The sequence below is a fragment of the Bubalus kerabau genome, chromosome 9 (genome assembly GCF_029407905.1).
Source record: "Bubalus kerabau isolate K-KA32 ecotype Philippines breed swamp buffalo chromosome 9, PCC_UOA_SB_1v2, whole genome shotgun sequence".
Classification (NCBI taxonomy): Eukaryota; Metazoa; Chordata; class Mammalia; order Artiodactyla; family Bovidae; genus Bubalus; species Bubalus kerabau.
Genome location: NC_073632.1, coordinates 100,146,012 through 100,163,920, shown reverse-complemented (window position 1 = coordinate 100,163,920; position 17,909 = coordinate 100,146,012). Strand labels below are relative to the sequence as shown.

Here is a 17,909-nt window from a genome sequence, read left to right as displayed (position 1 = left end):
AGGATGACCTTGCTGCCATGTGAAATGAATGCAATTGTGTGGTAGTTTGAACATTCTTCAGCGTTGCCTTTTTGGGACTGGAATGAAAGCTGGCCTTTTTCAGTCCTGTGGCCACGGCTGTGCTCAGTCTCTCAGTCATGTGCAACTCTTTGCATCCCCATGATGGACTGTAGCCCACCAGGCTCGTCTCTCCATGGGATTTTCCAGGCAGGAAGACTGGAGTGGGTTGCCATTTCCTTGTCCAGGGCCACCTCTGAGTTTTCCAAATTTGCTGGCATATTGAGTGCAGCACTTTTTAGGATTTGACATAGCTCAATTGGAATTCTGTCACTTCCACTAACTTGTTTGTAGTAATGCTTCCTAAGGGCTTCTTGACTTCACACTCCAGGATATCTGACTCTAGGTAAGTGATCACATCATCATGGTTATCTGGGTCATTAAGACCTTTATTGTATAGTTCTTCTGTGTATTATTGCCACCTTGTCTTTAATATCTTCTGCTTCTGTTAGATCCATACTGTTTCTGTCCTTCATTGTGCCCATCTTTTCGTGAAGTATTCCTTGGTATCTCCAATTCTCTTGAAGAGATCTCTAGTCTTTCCCATTCTGTTGTTTTCCTCTATTTCTTTGCATTGATCTCTGAGGAAGGCTTTCTTATCTCTCCTTGTTATTCTCTGGAACTCTGCATTCATTTGAATATGTCTTTCCCTTTCTCCTTTGCCTTTCTCTTCTCAGCTGTTTGTAAGATCAGATCAGTCGCTCAGTCGTGTCCGACTCTTCGCGACCCCATGAATCGCAGCACGCCAGGCCTCCCTGTCCATCACCAACTCCTGGAGTACACTCAGACTCATATCCATCGAGTCAGTGATGCCATCCAGCCATCTCATCCTCTGTCATCCCCTTCTCCTCCTGCCCCTAATCCCTCCCGGCATCAGAGTCTTTTCCAATGAGTCAACTCTTCGCATGAAGTGGCCAAAGTACTGGAATTTCAGCTTTAGTATCATTCCTTCCAAAGAAATCCCAGGGCTGATCTCCTTCAGAATGGACTGGTTGGATCTCCTTGCAGTCCAAGGGACTCTCAAGAGTCTTCTCCAGCACTACAGTTCAAAAGCTTCAATTCTTCGGTGCTCAGCCTTCGTCACAGTCTAACTCTCACATCCATACATGACCCCTGGAAAATCCATAGCCTTGACTAGACGAACCTTTGTTGGCAAAGTAATGTCTCTGCTTTTGAATATGCTATCTAGGTTGGTCATAACTTTCCTTCCAAGGAGTAAGTGTCTTTGAATTTCATGGCTGCAGTCACCATCTGTAGTGATTTTTGGAGCCCAGAAAAATAAAGTCTGACACTGTTTCCACTGTTTCCCCATCTATTTGCCATGAAGTGATGGGACCGGATGCCATGATCTTCGTTTTCTGAATGTTGAGCTTTAAGCCAACTTTTGCACTCTGCACTTTCACTTTCATCAAGAGGCTTTTGAGTTCCTCTTCACTTTCTGCCATAAGGGTGGTGTCATCTGCATATCTGAGGTTATTGATATTTCTCCCGGCAATCTTGATTCCAGCTTGTGTTTCTTCCAGTCCAGCGTTTCTCATGATGTACTCTGCATAGAAGTTAAATAAGCAGGGTGACAATATACAGCCTTGACATACTCCTTTTCCTATTTGGAATCAGTCTGTTGTTCCATGTCCAGTTCTAACTGTTGCTTCCTGACCTGCATACAGATTTCTCAAGAGGCAGATCAGGTGGTCTGGTATTCCCATCTCTTTCAGAATTTTCCACAGTTTATTGTGATCCACACAGTCAAAGGCTTTGGCATAGTCAGTAAAGCAGAAATAGATGCTTTTCTGGAACTCTCTTGCTTTTTCGATGATCCAGCAGATGTTGGCAATTTGATGTCTGGTTCCTCTGCCTTTTCTAAAACCAGCTTGAACATCAGGAAGTTCACGGTTCACATATTGCTGAAGCCTGGCTTGGAGAATTTTGAGCATTACTTTACTAGCGTGTGAGATGAGTGCAATTGTGCGGTAGTTTGAGCATTCTTTGGCATTGCCTTTCTTTGAGATTGGAATGAAAATTGACCTTTTCCAGTCCTGTGGCCACTGCTGAGCTTTCCAAATTTGCTGGCATATTGAGGTCAGCACTTTCACAGCATCATCTTTCAGGATTTGGAATAGTTCAACTGGCATTCCATCACCTCCACTGGCTTTGTTTGTAGTGATGCTTTATAAGGCCCACTTAACTTCACATTCCAGGATGTCTGGCTCTAGGTCAGTGATCACACCATCGTGATTATCTGGGTCGTGAAGATCTTTTTTGTACAGTTCTTCTGTGTATTCTTGCCATCTCTTCTTAATATCTTCTGCTTCTGTTAGGTCCATACCATTTCTATCCTTTATCGAGCCCATCTTGGCATGAAATGTTCCTTTGGTATCTCTGATTTCCTTGAAGAGATCCCTAGTCTTTCCCATTCTGTTGTTTTCCTCTATTTCTTTGCATTGATCGCTGAAGAAGGCTTTCTTATCTCTTCTTGCTATTCTTTGGAACTCTGCATTCAGATGTTTATATCTTTCCTTTTTTCCTTTGCTTTTGCTTCTCTTCTTTTCACAGCTGTTTGTAAGGCCTCCCCAGACAGCCATTTTGCTTTTTTGCATTTCTTTTCCATGGGGATGGTCTTGATCCCTGTCTCCTGTACCATGTCACGGACCTCATTCCATAGTTCATCAGGCACTCTATCAGATCTAGGCCCTTAAATCTATCTCTCACTTCCACTGTATAATCATAAGAGATTTGATTTAGGTCATACCTGAATGGTCTAGTGGTTTTCCCTACTTTCTTCAATTTCAGTCTGAATTTGGCAATAAGGAGTTCATGGTCTGAGCCACAGTCAGCTCCTGGTCTTGTTTTTGCTGACTGTATAGAGCTTCTCCATCTTTGGCTGCAAAGAATATAATCAATCTGATTTCAGTGTTGACCATCTGGTGATGTCCATGTATAGAGTCTTCTCTTGTGTTGTTGGAAGAGGGTGTTTGTTATGACCAGTGCATTTTCTTGGCAAAACTCTCTTAGTCTTTGCCCTGCTTCATTCCGTATTCCAAGGCCAAATTTGCCTGTTACTCCAGGTGTTTCTTGACTTCCTACTTTTGCATTCCAGTCCCCTATAATGAAAAGGACATCTTTTTTGGGTGTTAGTTCTAAAAGGTCTTGTAGGTCTTCATAGAACCGTTCAACTTCAGCTTCTTCAGCGTTACTGGTTGGGGCATAGACTTGGATTACTGTGATATTGAATGGTTTGCCTTGGAAACGAACAGAGATCATGCTGTCGTTTTTGAGATTGCATCCAAGTACTGCATCTCGGACTCTTTTGTTGACCATAATGGCCACTCCATTTCTTCTGAGGGATTCCTGCCCACAGTAATAGATATAATGGTCATCCGAGTTAAATTCACCCATTCCAGTCCATTTCAGTTCGCTGATTCCTAGAATGTCGACATTCACTCTTGCCATCTCTTGTTTGACCACTTCCAGTTTGCCTTGATTCATGGACCTGACATTCCAGGTTCCTATGCAATATTGCTCTTTACAGCATCGGACCTTGCTTCTATCACCAGTCACATCCACAGCTGGGTATTCTTTTTGCTTCGGCTCCATCCCTTCATTCTTTCTGGAGTCATTTCTCCACTGATTTCCAGTAGCATATTGGGCACCTACTGACCTGGGGAGTTCCTCTTTCAGTATCCTATCATTTTGCTTTTTCATACTGTTCATGGGGTTCTCAAGGCAAGAATACTGAAGTGGTTTGCCATTCCCTTCTCCAGCGGACCACGTTCTGTCAGATCTCTCCACCATGACCCGCCCATCTTGGGTTGCCCCACGGGCACGGCTTAGTTTCATTGAGTTAGACAAGGCTGTGGTCCTAGTGTGATTAGATTGACTAGTTTTCTGTGAGTATGGTTTCAGTGTGTTTGCCCTCTGATGCCCTCTTGCAACACCTACCGTCTTACTTGGGTTTCTCTTACCTTGGGCGTGGGGTATCTCTTCACAGCTGCTGCAGCAAAGTGCTGCCAAAGGCTATCTCATATAACCACTTTTGACTTCTTGCATTTCTTTTTTGGGGGGATGGTTTTGTTATAACCTCCTTACATTTTTATGAACCTCCAACCCACAAACTAGAGAACAATAATACCAAAGAAGTTCTTAGACTGTTGCGAATGTTCTAGGCCCCACATCAGGCTTCCCAACCTGGGAATCTGGCAAAGGGAATGGGAATCCCCAGGGAATCTGACTTTGCAGGTCTATGGGATTTGATTATAGAACTTACAGGACTAGGGAAAACAGACTCTTGGAGGGTGCATTCAAAACCTTGTGCACACTGGGTCCCAGGGGAAAGGAGCAGTTAACCCCGTGAGAGACTGAGCTGGACCTGCCTGTGTTTGAGGGTCTCCTGTGGAGGCACGGGTCAGCAGGAGCACTGGCAGAAGCCGTCCTGGGAGGTCCATATTGGTATAAGTCCTTTTGGAGGTCACCTTTAGCCCTACCATAGAGCCTGTAAGCTCTAGAACTGGACTGCCTCTAAAGGCAGGGTGCACAGCCCCACCCATCAGCAGAAAATTAAAGATTTAGCGAGCATGGTTCTGCCTGCCAGAGCAAGACCCAGTTTTCCTCACAGCCAGTCCCTCAGGAAGCTTGTACAAGCCTTTTATCCTCATCCATCGGAGGGCAGAGAGAAGAAGCAAGAAGTACAATCCCACAACCTCCAGAATGAAAACCACAGTCACAGAAAGCTAACCAAAATGGTCACATGGATCATAGCCTTGTGTAACCCAATGAAGCTATAAGCCATGCCATACAGGGCCTCCCAAAACGGACGGGTCATGGTGGAGAATTCTTAAAAGACATGGTCCACTGGAAAAGGGAGTGGCAAATCACTGCAGTATATTTGCCTCAAGAAGCCCGTGAACAGTATGGAAAGGCAGTCTGGCAGGTTAGAAAGAAGGTAGTATTGCTGGGCTGTGTGATCCTGCTTAGCCCACTGCACAGTGTTGGCTATCATGAGCCCCTCACCATGAAAGAGTGAAAGTGCAGGCGCTCAGTCGTGTCGGACTCTCTGCAACCCCATGGACCGTAGCCCACCATACTCCTCCATCCATGGGCTTTTCCAGGCAAGAGTACTGCCTGGAAAGATCGACCTGACCCAGGGATCGAACCTGGGTCTCCTGCATTGTAGGCAGACGCTTTACTGTGTAAGCCACCAGGGAAGTCACCATGAAAAGGTGGTGTAAAACATATAAAATGGCTGTTTTTTGCACTGAAGGGATTTATAAATGGGCATAGGTTCTAGAAATTGCACAGATTCTTTCCTCATCAAATTAGATCATCAGCAAACTAGTTAAGACCATAGCTTCTCCTCCACCACCACCCACCCCCCACCCCGTGACACACACATGCAGGACAGCATTCGCTAAGTACTTGACTTGTAAGAGGAGAGAGATTTTTTAGGTGACTGTGAAGAACACTTCTGCATTTGTTTTCTTAGTTTTATCAAAGGCATTCTCTGTTTCTTCCTTGTACCCTTTATAAAACTTAATACCAGAAAAGCACATGTACTCTCTTGGAAACTGGCTGTAATTACTTCCAACACTGAGTAAAAATGATATAATTCAGTATGTTGGCTTCAGGATTTAACATCTCTAGGATTGGTACAATGTAGAGCTCTCACAATCTACATACTTTGTATGCTTCCTTTATCACAGTTTGGTTTTCTTCTTTTACAGCCTTATTTAATGAATGCTTTTTACTCAAAGCTTGCTTATGTCTCGTTCTTGGAAAATACAGGATTGAAAATGGTAGAACAATTTGAGTGTCTGTAAAAATACTCATTTGGCTATCATTAGTGCCTGCATGGATCATCGGTGGTGCCTTTGAGGTCAATATGAGGCAACACTCCCAGAGTTCTGAGGTGTAACAGGCTCCAGTGTTGTTCCTGAGGGCTGTAATAGTGATCTGTCCCACCCTTTTGTCATTCCCCAAATATCATTATGATAATGCGGACATTTTCTTCTCTTCGTGGTTGGTTACGGGGTCTTTCTGTGTCGTTGCTGATTATCGTTAGGTGTTGAAATGGCTTTTGTCCATAATTATACTGTCATTTCTGTTTGTACAACTTTTTTTTTTGGCCTCCATAATTGCTCAGGGCCTTCACATAAACCTGTGAACAGCAGCATTCATTCCTTCTGCAGTGGGGAGTGGGAAGGGGAAAGCTCGAGCTGCAGAGCTGTCCTGGAAAAAGTAGACCTCGTAAAGAAAGAACAGGAGGACCTGGTGTGTCATTGACTGACACTTAAGCCAGAAGGGGAATCCAAAAAACTAGTACTTTAAACTTGGGAAAGGAAGGTAAATGTGTATTTTTACCAGTTTCCTGGTATGTAGCTGCGTGTGTCAAGGTGGAAAATAATATTTCAAACATGGTTGAAGTTATCAGAGCATGTAATTAATGCCACAGAGCCAAATTTACGTTGTTTTATTTTAGCCTTAATTACTCATTACTTCATTACTTTCTATATATTGACATTGTGAAACATAAGCTTTTAATGCTGCCTCTTTGCTTTTGGTATGCTTATTTGTTTTGCTTTAATTATGTGAAGCATAATTACAGAAGAAAATTTAATGTTCTTCATTGATGGTAAATGCTATCATTAAATACAATTTTTATATGGTAAAAGCCTGTCCTATAGAGCGAGATCCCCCTTTTTTTGTAGTATGTCTAAGTTATTATATTTTCTAAGTTTGTCTGGAACTCATCAGGTAAGTTTTAGCAAATCATGGCAACTTAAAATAATCCATAAGTACATTAATATCAGAGGTACACAATTATTTTTGCTAAAGTACCATGGCTAATCAGATCAAATAGATGATTCCCATAATTTAAAATATTTAGCCTCTAATCAGCATATGCATTTCAGCTACGCATTTCTCCAACATCACATGTATAATTGACTTATCAGTGAAGTAAATCTTTGCAAGTTTCTGAACCTTTCAAATTTTAGGGGCCCCCAAATATTGTAGGCTAGGAGAGGAGTTTTCCAGCTTCATAGAAAACTGAATGCCATTTGATCATACATTTATTCATTCACTTGTCAAATACATATAAAGCACCTACTGTGTACTGTTGCAGCCGCAGGGGATATTAAAGTAGATAAGAAACAGGTGCCCTTAAGGGGCCTCTGTTGTTACAGGGGAAAGAAACCTGTATGTATACATGATTATAATACACAAGGCTATGAAGAAGCGTGTGCAAGGCACATTGTTGACCCAGAGGTGTGAGTGATCTACAGCTAGGTGCCTTGGTCCATGTCTCCTCCATGGCTTTTGTGATGGTGCTTTCATCCTTCCTCAGTTGCCTGAATTAGTCAGAGGAGAGATAGGATGAGAAGATGATCCGCGGGATGCTAAGGGCGAAAGTTCGTTGAATTGGAGCCAAGGTTCTCTGAGTTCCCTGAACTGAGATTTAATATGGGAAGAGGGTCACCTCTTCTTTTCTTCCTTTTGTAACCTACTTTATTTTTTTAACTTTTTATTTTATATTGGAGAATAGCCAATAACAATAATAGTTTCAGGTGGATAGCAAAGGGACTCAGCCATACATATACATATACACGTATCCATTTTCCCGGACTCCCCTCCCATCCAGGCTGCCAGTAACATTGAGCAGAGTTCCCTGTGCTATACAGTAGGGGGACCTTGTGGTTGTCCACTTTAAATATTGCAGTGTGTACATGTCAATACCAAACCCCCCATCTCTTCCCCACACTGTTCTTTAGATGTGCTTGTTTTCATTGATTTTACTCTCTTGCATGTTAACTTTATAAGCTCATGGGTTGCATCTGGCTGTTGGTTTTTTATTAAGGACTTCAAGAATCAAGTTTGGTTTTGAGTCTAGGGCACTTAACACATGCACATTTATAGATGGCTTACCTGTAAGCCTCCTTTTAGTTAGGTGCCAACACTTCAGTACTATGAGAGCATTTCTTAAGGTGTGATGTTAAGGTGGATGAGAAGGAGGGAAAAAAAGGTAAACGAAAGAAGTACTTCTCTTTTTCACTCAGAAAAACTGAAGAAAGGAAGGACAACAAAGAGTGAAAGGTAGAAATTGGCCAGAAAGTAGCTTTTGTTAAAATATGCAGGATAATTCATTAGGTTGAAAGTGCCTATGGATCAGAATTACTTCAGGAGCACTCTGGTCTAGGGAGTGTCTCAGAGTGCCACGTATAGCTTGGCAGTGACATATAACTTTTCTGCCTGGTTGACTCTACTCGCAGATTTAGTTAAAGATCTTGGTAATATGTAGAATCAATCCTTTGTATGTACTTAAGATATAAAGATCTAGTTAAATTAAGTTCATCTTTCATTTGATTTCTCCTAATTCTCAGTATTTCGTTATGTCTTTAGTTAGTTTGTTAATCAGTATTTTTATTGACATATAGTTGCCTTCTACTGTTTTGATTTCTGCTGTTCCATTATGGTTTTTTTGTAGAACATTGAATATAGGTCTCTGTGCTTTATGGTTGTTTGGTCACCAAGTCGCATCCGACTCTTTTGTGTCCCCATGAACTATAGCCTGGTAGACTTCTCTGTCCATGGGATTTCCCAGGTAAAAATACTGGAGTGGGTTGCCATTTTCTTCTCCAGTGCTATATAGTAGGATCTTGTTTATTCATCCTATATATACAAGCTTATATCTGCTAACCCCAGCCTCCTAGTTGGTCCTTCCCAAACCTCCTCCTCCCTGGCAGCCAGCAGTCTGTTCTCTGACTCGTCCATGATTCTGTTTCTGTTTCATAGATAAATGCATTTGTGTTGTTTTTTAGATTCCATGTATATGTGATATCATATGATATTTGCCTTTCTGTTTCTGACTTATTTCGCTTCGTATTGATAATCTCTAGTCGCATCCATGTTACTGCAAATGGCATTGTTTCCGTCTTTTTTAATAGCTGAGTAATATTCCATTGTAGAGAAGGAAATGGCAGCCTACTCTGGTATTCTTGCCTGGAGAACCCAATGGACAGAGGAGCCTACAGACTGCAGTCAGTGGGATCACAAAGAGTCAGACTTAGTGACTGAACAACGATATTCCATTGTACATATGTATCACATCTTTATCCATTCATTTGTCGATGGACATCAGGTTGTTTCACATCTTGGTACTGTGAATACTGCCACTAAAAACATTAGGGGACATGCTCAGTTCAGTTGCTCAGTCATGTCTGATTCTTTGTGACCCCATGAACTGCAGCACGCCAGGCCTCCCTGTCCATCACCAATTCCCAGAGTCCACCCAAACCCATGTCCATCAAGTCAGCGATGCCATCCAGCCATCTCATCCTCTGTTGTCCCCTTCTCCTCCTGCCCCCTCAATCTTTCCCAGCATCAGCGTCTTTTCAAATGAGTCAGCTCTTTGCATCAGGTGGCCAAAATATTGGAGTTTCAGCTTCAACATCAGTCCTTTCAATGAACACCCAGGACTGATCTCCTTTAGGATGGACTGGTTTGATCTCCTTGCAGTCCAAGGGACTCTCAAGAGTCTTCTCCAAAACCACAGTTCAAAAGCATCAATTCTTCGGCACTCGGCTTTCTTTATAGTCCAACTCTCACGTCCATACGTGACCGCTGGAAAAACCATAGCCTTGACTAGACGGACCTTTGTTGACAAAGTAATGTTTCTGCTTTTTAATATGCTATCTAAATCTAGGTTGGTCATAACTTCCAAGAAGTAAGCGTCTTTTAATTTCATGGCTGCAATCACCATCTGCAGTGATTTTGGAGCCCAGAAAAATAAAGTCAGCCACTGTTTCCCATCTGTTTGCCATGAAGTGATGGGACTGGGTGCCATGATCTTAGTTTTCTGAATGTTGAGCTTTAAGCCAACTTTTTCACTGTCCTCTTTCACTTTCATCAAGAGGCTCTTTAGTTCTTCACTTTGTGCCATAAGGGTGGTGTCGTCTGCATATCTGAGGTTATTGATATTTCTCCTGGCAATCTTGATTCCAGCTTGTGCTTCCTCCAGGCCAGCGTTTCTCATGATGTACTCTGCATATAAGTTAAATAAGCAGGGTGACAATATACAGCCTTAATGTACTCCTTTTCCTATTTGGAAACAGTCTGTTGTTCCATGTCCAGTTCTAACTGTTGCTTCCTGACCTGCATACAGGTATCTTTTTGAATTATAGTTTTATCTGGGTATGTGTCCAGGAGTGAGTTTGCTGGATCATTTGGTAATTCTGTTTTTAATTTTCTAAGGTACCTCCATACTGTTTTCCACAGTGACTGCACCAACTTACATTCCCACCAACTGTGTAGAATGGTTCCCTTTTCTCCACACCCTCTCCAGCGATTGTTATTTATGGACTTTTTAATGATGGCTATTCTGACCAGTGTGAAGTGGTACCCATTGTAGTTTTGTGTTTCTCTAATGATTAGCAATATTGAGCATCTTTTCTTGTGCCTATTGGCCATCTGTTTGTCTTTGTCAAAATGTCTATTTAGTTCTTCTACCCATTTTTGATTGGATTTTTTGTTGAGTTGTATGAGCTGTTTGTATATTTTGGAAATTAAGGCCTGTCAGTTGCATTGTTTGCATATATTTTCTCCCATTCTATAGGTTGTTTTTTTGTTTATGATTTCCTTTGCTGTGCAAAAGGTTGTAAGTTTAATTAGATCCCATTTGTTTATTTTTGTTTTTATTTCTATTGCCTTGGGAGACTAGTCTCCAGTTTAAAAATGCAGGAGTTCAGTGTTTGCCAAATCTATACCGAAATACAAGTCATCTTGAGGGTCAAAATTATGTCAACATTTGTGATGTTAATAGGCTGTTATTATACTATTATCTGCCGCCATTCCCAGTCATTCTTGTGTTGAAAGTCGAACACCACAGATGTCTGTTGCAGTGGACGCAGCATGCTATTAGTTCGTTAATGATCATTCTTAGTCTCTGACTTTTCATATTAATTTAATGATGCACAGATTTGCCGGAAAAAAAAATTAATTCCACTGTTCTCTAAAGTGTATGAGCTCATTTTATTGACCTTTTTGTAAACTAGATGCTTTCTGATGCAGCACCTGGAAAACTGAGAATTGTTCATGGAGATGTCTTGACATTTAAGATAGAAAGGGCTTTTCCAGAAAGTCTCAAAAGACAGTGGGAGGATGGTAAGTGTCTTTGGGTTGGTTTTCTTATTTCCTTTTGTAATTGTTTAATTACAAATATTTGTATTATTTGTCATACATTATAAATATTTATTATATACTTAAATAAGATAATTAAATAGGTAAGGTGCATTGCAATTTTTTCTGCTTTTCCACTTTCTTCCAAAATAAAAATCAAATTGCTTTCTCTTCATCCAAATTTATCTGATACCAATATTTTTCAAGTATTTTGGGGTCTGTTCATATAAACTTGCCATTTTTATGATACCATATAAAGATGGAATGAACTAGAAAGTGTTTTCCAAATGGTGAAAAAAGTGTTTTGGTGAACGAAGCCATACCCCCCTTTCTTTTGACTTTCTTTCCTCTGTCTTTTACATTCAGTAACCTTCCAAGGCACTCTTCATTCATGGACAGTTTATTGGGTACCTGCTATGTGCCAGCTCCTTGGAACACACAGAAGTGTTTCTTGCCCATTAAACCCCCCTCAGAGCAGCTGGAGGAGCTATTTGGGGGTGCCTCCACAGCTGCCCTTGAGTCTCTCACTGCTCCATACCAGGCTCCTTCAGAGTGGCTGGCTCTGCCTGTCTCCCCCTTCCAACCAGCTCTTCTCAGTGACCATCTTCAGTTTTCTGCCCTGCCCAGCCAGCCAGCCACAGACAACAGGGATGACCCACCTAACTGCCTGCCGCAAACCTTCTCTATGTTTCCCAGTGTTAAACTGTTACTCTCACCTAGAAGATTTCTCTGCTTCTGTTTTCCCTGATACCAGGCCCACCTATTCTTCCTATCACCTTGTTTTGAGCTTTCTCTGACTTTGCTGGTGGTTATTTTTCCACCCACATCTTAAATCTTGTTTCTCCTGCCATGACTTCACTTACCACATAAATATTATACACAATCTTCATGTCCAGCCTGTATCCCCCTTTGTGGGCATCTGACAGATTCTCTGGTGTCCCGCAGGAACTTTGACCTCATGTCCAAGGCTAAATGATCTTTTCCCTCAAACCAATTCTTTTTCACGTTTTCCTAAGCCAAAACCTGGGGACTTTAACTGAATACTAATTAGGTGGGGTTTTTTCCCTTTAATTCAAAGCTGATTGTGAGCAAACATTGCTTCTGAAGAATAAATGGACTGAAAAATACTCAGCCATTATCTTTTTGTATGCTTTTGTTTGATGCTATTAATAGCCAGTTTGATTTTACTCTTAACTAAAATTGTATTCATAATACATTTATGAAATAATCATACCAAGTTTTTTCTTATGCCACCCAGATCCTCCAAATGTACATATTATTGGAAATCTGCCTTTTAGTGTATCAACTCCACTGATTATCAAATGGCTTGAAAATGTTTCTCAAAGAAATGGACCATTTGCATATGGTAGAACCCAGATGATGTTAACTTTTCAAAAGGAAGTGGCAGAGGTAAGTTTTAACTTTTTATGGTTGTTTTATCACAAGATCAAATTACCAGAACAAAATAAAAAGAATATTATCAGTTTGGAGTTGAGAAAGGTAAGGGGGTTTGGTGTCTCATTATTCACTATAATAGACTTCGGCTCACATAAGCCTGCTAGGCATTCTCATGATTGGAGTGTTCCAAGTTTGTCTCTAAAAAGTAAACCCTCAGAGCCGTGAAAGCAGTTTTTGAAGCAAAGAGGTTTAAGGAGGGAATCTGCAGGCTATAAGCAGTTCTTTTTTATGACATATGAATATAGAAGAGTGTGTCATGTATATTCACGGCTTTGTGTGTGTATGGCTTAATCAAAAGAGCAGCCGAATCCCCACCACCCAAGTCAAACTGTTGTTGTTCAGTTGCATCTGACTCTTCGCAACCCCATGGACTGGAGCTCCCCAGGCTTCCCTGTCCTTCACAATCTCCTGGAGTCTGCTCAGACTCATGTCCATTGAATCGGTGATGCCATCCAACCATCTCACCCTCCGTGGTCCTCTTCACTGTGGTATTGACCATCTAGCGATGTCCACATATAGCGTCGTCTCTTATGTTGTTGAAAGACGGTATTTGCTGTGACCAGTGTGTTCTCTTGGCAAAATTGTTAACTTTTGCCCTGCTTCATTTTGTACTCCAAGGCCAAACTTGCCTGTTATTCCAGGTGTCTCTTGACTTCCTACTTTTGCATTCTAGTCCCCTGTGATAAAAATGACATCTTTTTTTGGTGTTAGTTCTAGAAGATCTTGTAGGTCTTCATAGAATCCTTCAGCTTCTTTGGCATTAGTAGTTGGGGCATAAACTTGATTACTATAATATTGAATTGTTTGCCTTAGAAATGAAGGATCATTTCTGATTCTTCTGATAAAGGAAATGAAAGGTCATTCTGTCATATTTGAGATTGCATTCAGGTACTGCATTTCAGATTCTTTCATTGACTGTGAGGGCTACTCCATTTCTTTTAAGGGGTTCTTGCCCACAGTGATAGATACAATGGTCATCTGAATTAAATTTACCTGTTCACATCCATTTTAGTTCACTGATTCCTAAAATGTTGATGTTCCCTCTTGCCTCTCCTGTTTGACCATATCCGGTTTACCTTGATTCATGGACCTAGCATTCCAGGTTCCTATGGAGTACTCTCGTTTACAGCATCGGACATTACTTTCACCACCAGCCACATCCACAGCTGGGTGTCGTTTCCCCTTTGGCTCAGCCTCTTCATTCCTTCTGGAGTTATTTCTCTGCTCTTCTCTAGTAGCATATTGGACATCTACTGACCTAAGGGGTTCTTCTTTCAGTGCCATACCTTTTTGCCTTTTCATATTCTTCATGGGGTTCTCAAGGTGAGAATGCCAAGGTGGTTTGCTGTTTCCTTCTCCAGTGGACCACTTTTTGTCAGAACTCTCCACCATGACCTGTCCATCTGGGTGGCCCTACACAGAGTGGCTCATAGTTTCATTAAGTTGCACAAAGCTGTGGTCTACGTGATCATTTTGATAAGTTTTCTGTGATTGTGGTTTTCATTCTGTCTGCCCTCTGATGGATGAGGGCAAGAGGCTCGTGGAAGCTTCCCAATGGGAGGTACTAGCTATGGTTTGGAAAACGGGTCTTGCTCTGGTGGGCATGGTCATGCTCAGTAAATCTTTAATCCAACTAAAGTCTTTAATCCCATTAAATCTTTAAATCCAATTAAAGTTAAGTTAATAATTAGATTACTGACATCTCTGACACCCTCTTGTATGCCTCTTTCTAATTGCATCTCCTGTTTTCCACCTATTACCAGGATAATCTATACCATGCATTTGCAATTTATTATTCCCTACATAGCTTATCAGATTCTTACCTGTATAATAATATATTTCAGTTTTGTCCATTTTTCAACTTTATACAAATGGGTTCATACAGTGTATATTCTTTTTATCCTGATGTGCTCATGTTGTCCATAGCTGTAGCTTATTTATACAGCTATTTACTATCCACTGACTGTTGATCTGTCAGGCTTCTCTGTCTGTCTTCCTGTTTGGGGACCCCGCATTAGTTTCAGTGTTTCATTATTACAAACAGTCACAACCATTCTTATGTTGATCTCAGCTGGTACACATAGACGAGATTATCTAGGGTACAGACCTCAAGGTGGCAATGCTGGGACATAAGGCTTGCAGCTTCAAATTTACCACTCTTTTCTGCAGTGTCTAATCTGTTGATAATTGTATTTTCCATTTCAGATTCTGTACTTTTATCTCTAAAAGTTCCGTTTGAGTCTTATTCTGTCTTCCCTTTTTCTCATGTTTATGCTGTTCTTGGCATCCTTATGCATATGTATAATATTTGTAATAGCTGTTTTAAGATCTTTGCCCACAATTCCATTGCCTCTGTCATTTCTGTACTAGTTTACCAGTTGATGTTTCCCACCCTCTTTGTTCTGGGTCCCATTTTTCTGCTTTTCAAGCCTGGTAATTTTTGTTACAATAGTGGCTATTGTGAGGCTTGTTTTTTTTTTTTTCCAGTGTTGTTGAGGGTCAGATTTTGTTGTATAGGGTTGAGTGGTGGGTTTTGTTCTGGCACGTAGATAAAGTACTTACAAATTGGTTTGAGGTTTGCCTTTCAAGCTTTGTTATGATGGGTCCAAAGCAGCCTTTGGTCTGGGGCTAAGTCCTACTACTAAGCCATGGTGTTTCTGAGGAAGCCACCCTGTGTCCTGTGTATTTCATGGGCTCTTTACTTTAGCTGTTGGGAATGCAGACTATTTCCAGCCCTGTATGAGCTCCATCTTGTCCGACAGCTTTCCAGTGGTACTTTGTTCAGCCTTCCTAGCCTTGAGGAGTCAATCTCATATACCCCTTGCAGATCCTTGCTCTGCCAAAGACTTGAAAGAGAGTGTGTCTCCACTCACTCCCTTCCTGTCTCTACCTCCTTTCCCTAAGACCTCTCCAGCTCTGTGTTCCACTTCTCCAGCAGCCTGCCCCACGGAGTCTAGCTGCCTCGGCCTCCCAGAACATCAGCCTGTCTCCTGAACTCCAGGTCTTCTCTGGCCTCTGTTTCCTTGCTCTCCTTGTGCTGCAGCTGTAAGCTGGGCAGTCCCGAGACTTACCTCCTGTCTCTTCTGGCAGTGATCACAGTCCCTTACTGCATCGTGTCCAGTTTAGAAAACCTGTTGTTTTGTGTATTTTAGTCAGCTTCATGGTTGTTTCTGTAAAAAAATAAAGCAATACAACTTAATATCAGAATTGCTTTGAAAGTAGACACTGGATGACTACCTTAGTTCAACTCTTCCAGTGTCTTCCTCTCGAATAATTTATGAATGCATTATAAGAAATTTTTTCTTGCATCCATCCCTCTGTCTCCATGTTCCCTTCCAGAGGTGCTGGTTTTCAACAGCAGTTTTGCCCCATCCCCCAGTCCCGGGACACTTTGGGTTGTCCCAGCTGGGGGTGCTTCTGGCATCCAGTGGATAGAGTTCAGGGCAGCTGGTAAACGTCCTTCAGTGCACAGGACAGTCAGTCCCCGTAGCAAAGAACTACTCAGCACTAAGTAGCCCAAAATGTCAAAACCACCAAAGTTGAAAATTTCCGTTTTAGAATATTGGGCCATAACATCCATCACAAAAATGTAGAACCCTTTTGTGTTTGTTAGAAATTCTTAAGATGACATCCTTTTTTTCCTGAGATCCTAGTCATCTTGTGACTCTTATTAGTGCTTTTCTGTTGCTTTGAATTGAAGCCACGCTAATAGTTCTCTTTGTTGCTTTTCTCAACTTTTGAATTTGTCCTTGGATTATTTTCCTCAGCTGATATGATTATTATGGTATTTCTACTCTTCAGTAGCACAATAGAAATGCAAAAATACTCATTCTTTTGGGGGAAAGAGCAAAGGAACAGAGGCTGAAGAGGTGGAGTAACATTTTCAATGACTCATTGTCACTTGTTATTAATAATAGTGTTGCTTCCAGTTTACCATATGCAATTATTTTTCTTTAACAAAAAGTTGATTTTAGTTAAATTTTAGTTTGAATATTGAGAAGAGTTTATATTGTCTATAATTTATGGAATGCTTTAAAAGTACAGATAACACTGGTCCTCTGACTGATTTTCACATTTTTGCAAGTGCGAGTTTCAGTGGAAGACTATATAGCCGCATTCTCCTATTTCCCTCTCTTTGTTCTTGACACTGTCATATTTGCATTTTGAATTTTAGCGACAGAAAGCACTTAGAAGATTTGCTTGGCTTGGCTTTGTGAGTTACAGGGCAGAAACGAGCATGTTTGTCTTGTTCCTTTCTCTCTAAGACGACAGGGTGTAAATGTAAGAATTCAGCTCATACACATTAAGGGGCTTGTAGACACTTGAAAGTTGCACCTCATAAAATAGAATCAGACTGTGTAGCAGTAAATGAGAGCTTAACAAATCTCATCTAACCTCATGTTACAGGTGATGAAACTGAGACTCAACGTAGTTTAACGTCTTCCAAAGGTCGTGGAGCTAGCTGCAGGGAAAACTGAACTGAACAGAGGTCATGTTTTCTGCTGAAATTATGATGCTCCAGTTCTTTGTGTGACTGGATCTGCGGTCTTTTCTTTCTGGGTCCAGCATCAACCTCTTCATCTGCCATCTCCAGGGGACCATGGCTGGTTAAGGGAATGGCCTTTCCATAAATTATCTAATTCTCATTGTCCCTGATATTTGGCTCTGTGGTTTCTCAAGCATAAGTCTAATTTTTCTACTTAAAATTATTTTACATGAATAGAAAAAAAACAAAACTGTTCTTGTGAATTCGTTGACCCCTTGTTTTTCTTACACTCAATCAGAATTTTTTAAAAGCTCAAGGGTTAGAGGTTTCCTTTTACTGAAAAATTACCTGGTTTGGTTCCCTGAACTTCTGCTCTTCAAATATATCTTGTAACCGTGTTTGAATTTTCATAGCTTTACCGGTAATATATCAAAGAAACATCAAATGTTTGAGTGGTTGGATCAAACATTGAACTCTCTTAGGCTAGCGTTTAATGAAGTCTTTTGCAGAGCTTTCTGGTCTGTGGATTGAATTCTTCCTTAATAAATGAGGGACAGGTATTGGTGCTGCTTTCTTCTACATTATGAGATTGACATGTTTTCATCTCCAAAGCCTTTGTGTATTTGTTGCAAAGATGGGATTGTTGTTGTTTAATCACTGAGTCCATGTCTGCGTCCATGGACCGTAGCCCACCAGGCTCCTCTGTCCATGGAATTTCCCAGGCAATAATACTGGAGTGGCT

At 41.2% G+C, this 17,909-nt stretch overlaps 1 protein-coding gene and 1 long non-coding RNA gene across 10 annotated transcripts in view; one reads left to right on the top strand and one right to left on the bottom strand.

Moving 5' to 3' along the window:
- LOC129620184 (uncharacterized) overlaps positions 1–4,043 on the bottom strand; it is a 231,571-nt gene extending 227,528 nt beyond the window's left edge. The window contains exon 1 of the long non-coding RNA XR_008698422.1: positions 4,020–4,043. This is a non-coding gene — a long non-coding RNA (uncharacterized LOC129620184). The remainder of the gene's footprint in view (positions 1–4,019) is intronic.
- TFB1M (transcription factor B1, mitochondrial) overlaps positions 1–17,909 on the top strand; it is a 65,901-nt gene that overhangs the window by 10,259 nt on the left and 37,733 nt on the right. For all 9 annotated transcript variants that reach the window (XM_055536055.1, XM_055536051.1, XM_055536059.1 and 6 more), the window contains exons 3-4: positions 11,100–11,208; positions 12,482–12,633. In XM_055536055.1, the coding sequence (XP_055392030.1) occupies positions 11,100–11,208; positions 12,482–12,633 (261 nt within the window). The remainder of the gene's footprint in view (positions 1–11,099; positions 11,209–12,481; positions 12,634–17,909) is intronic.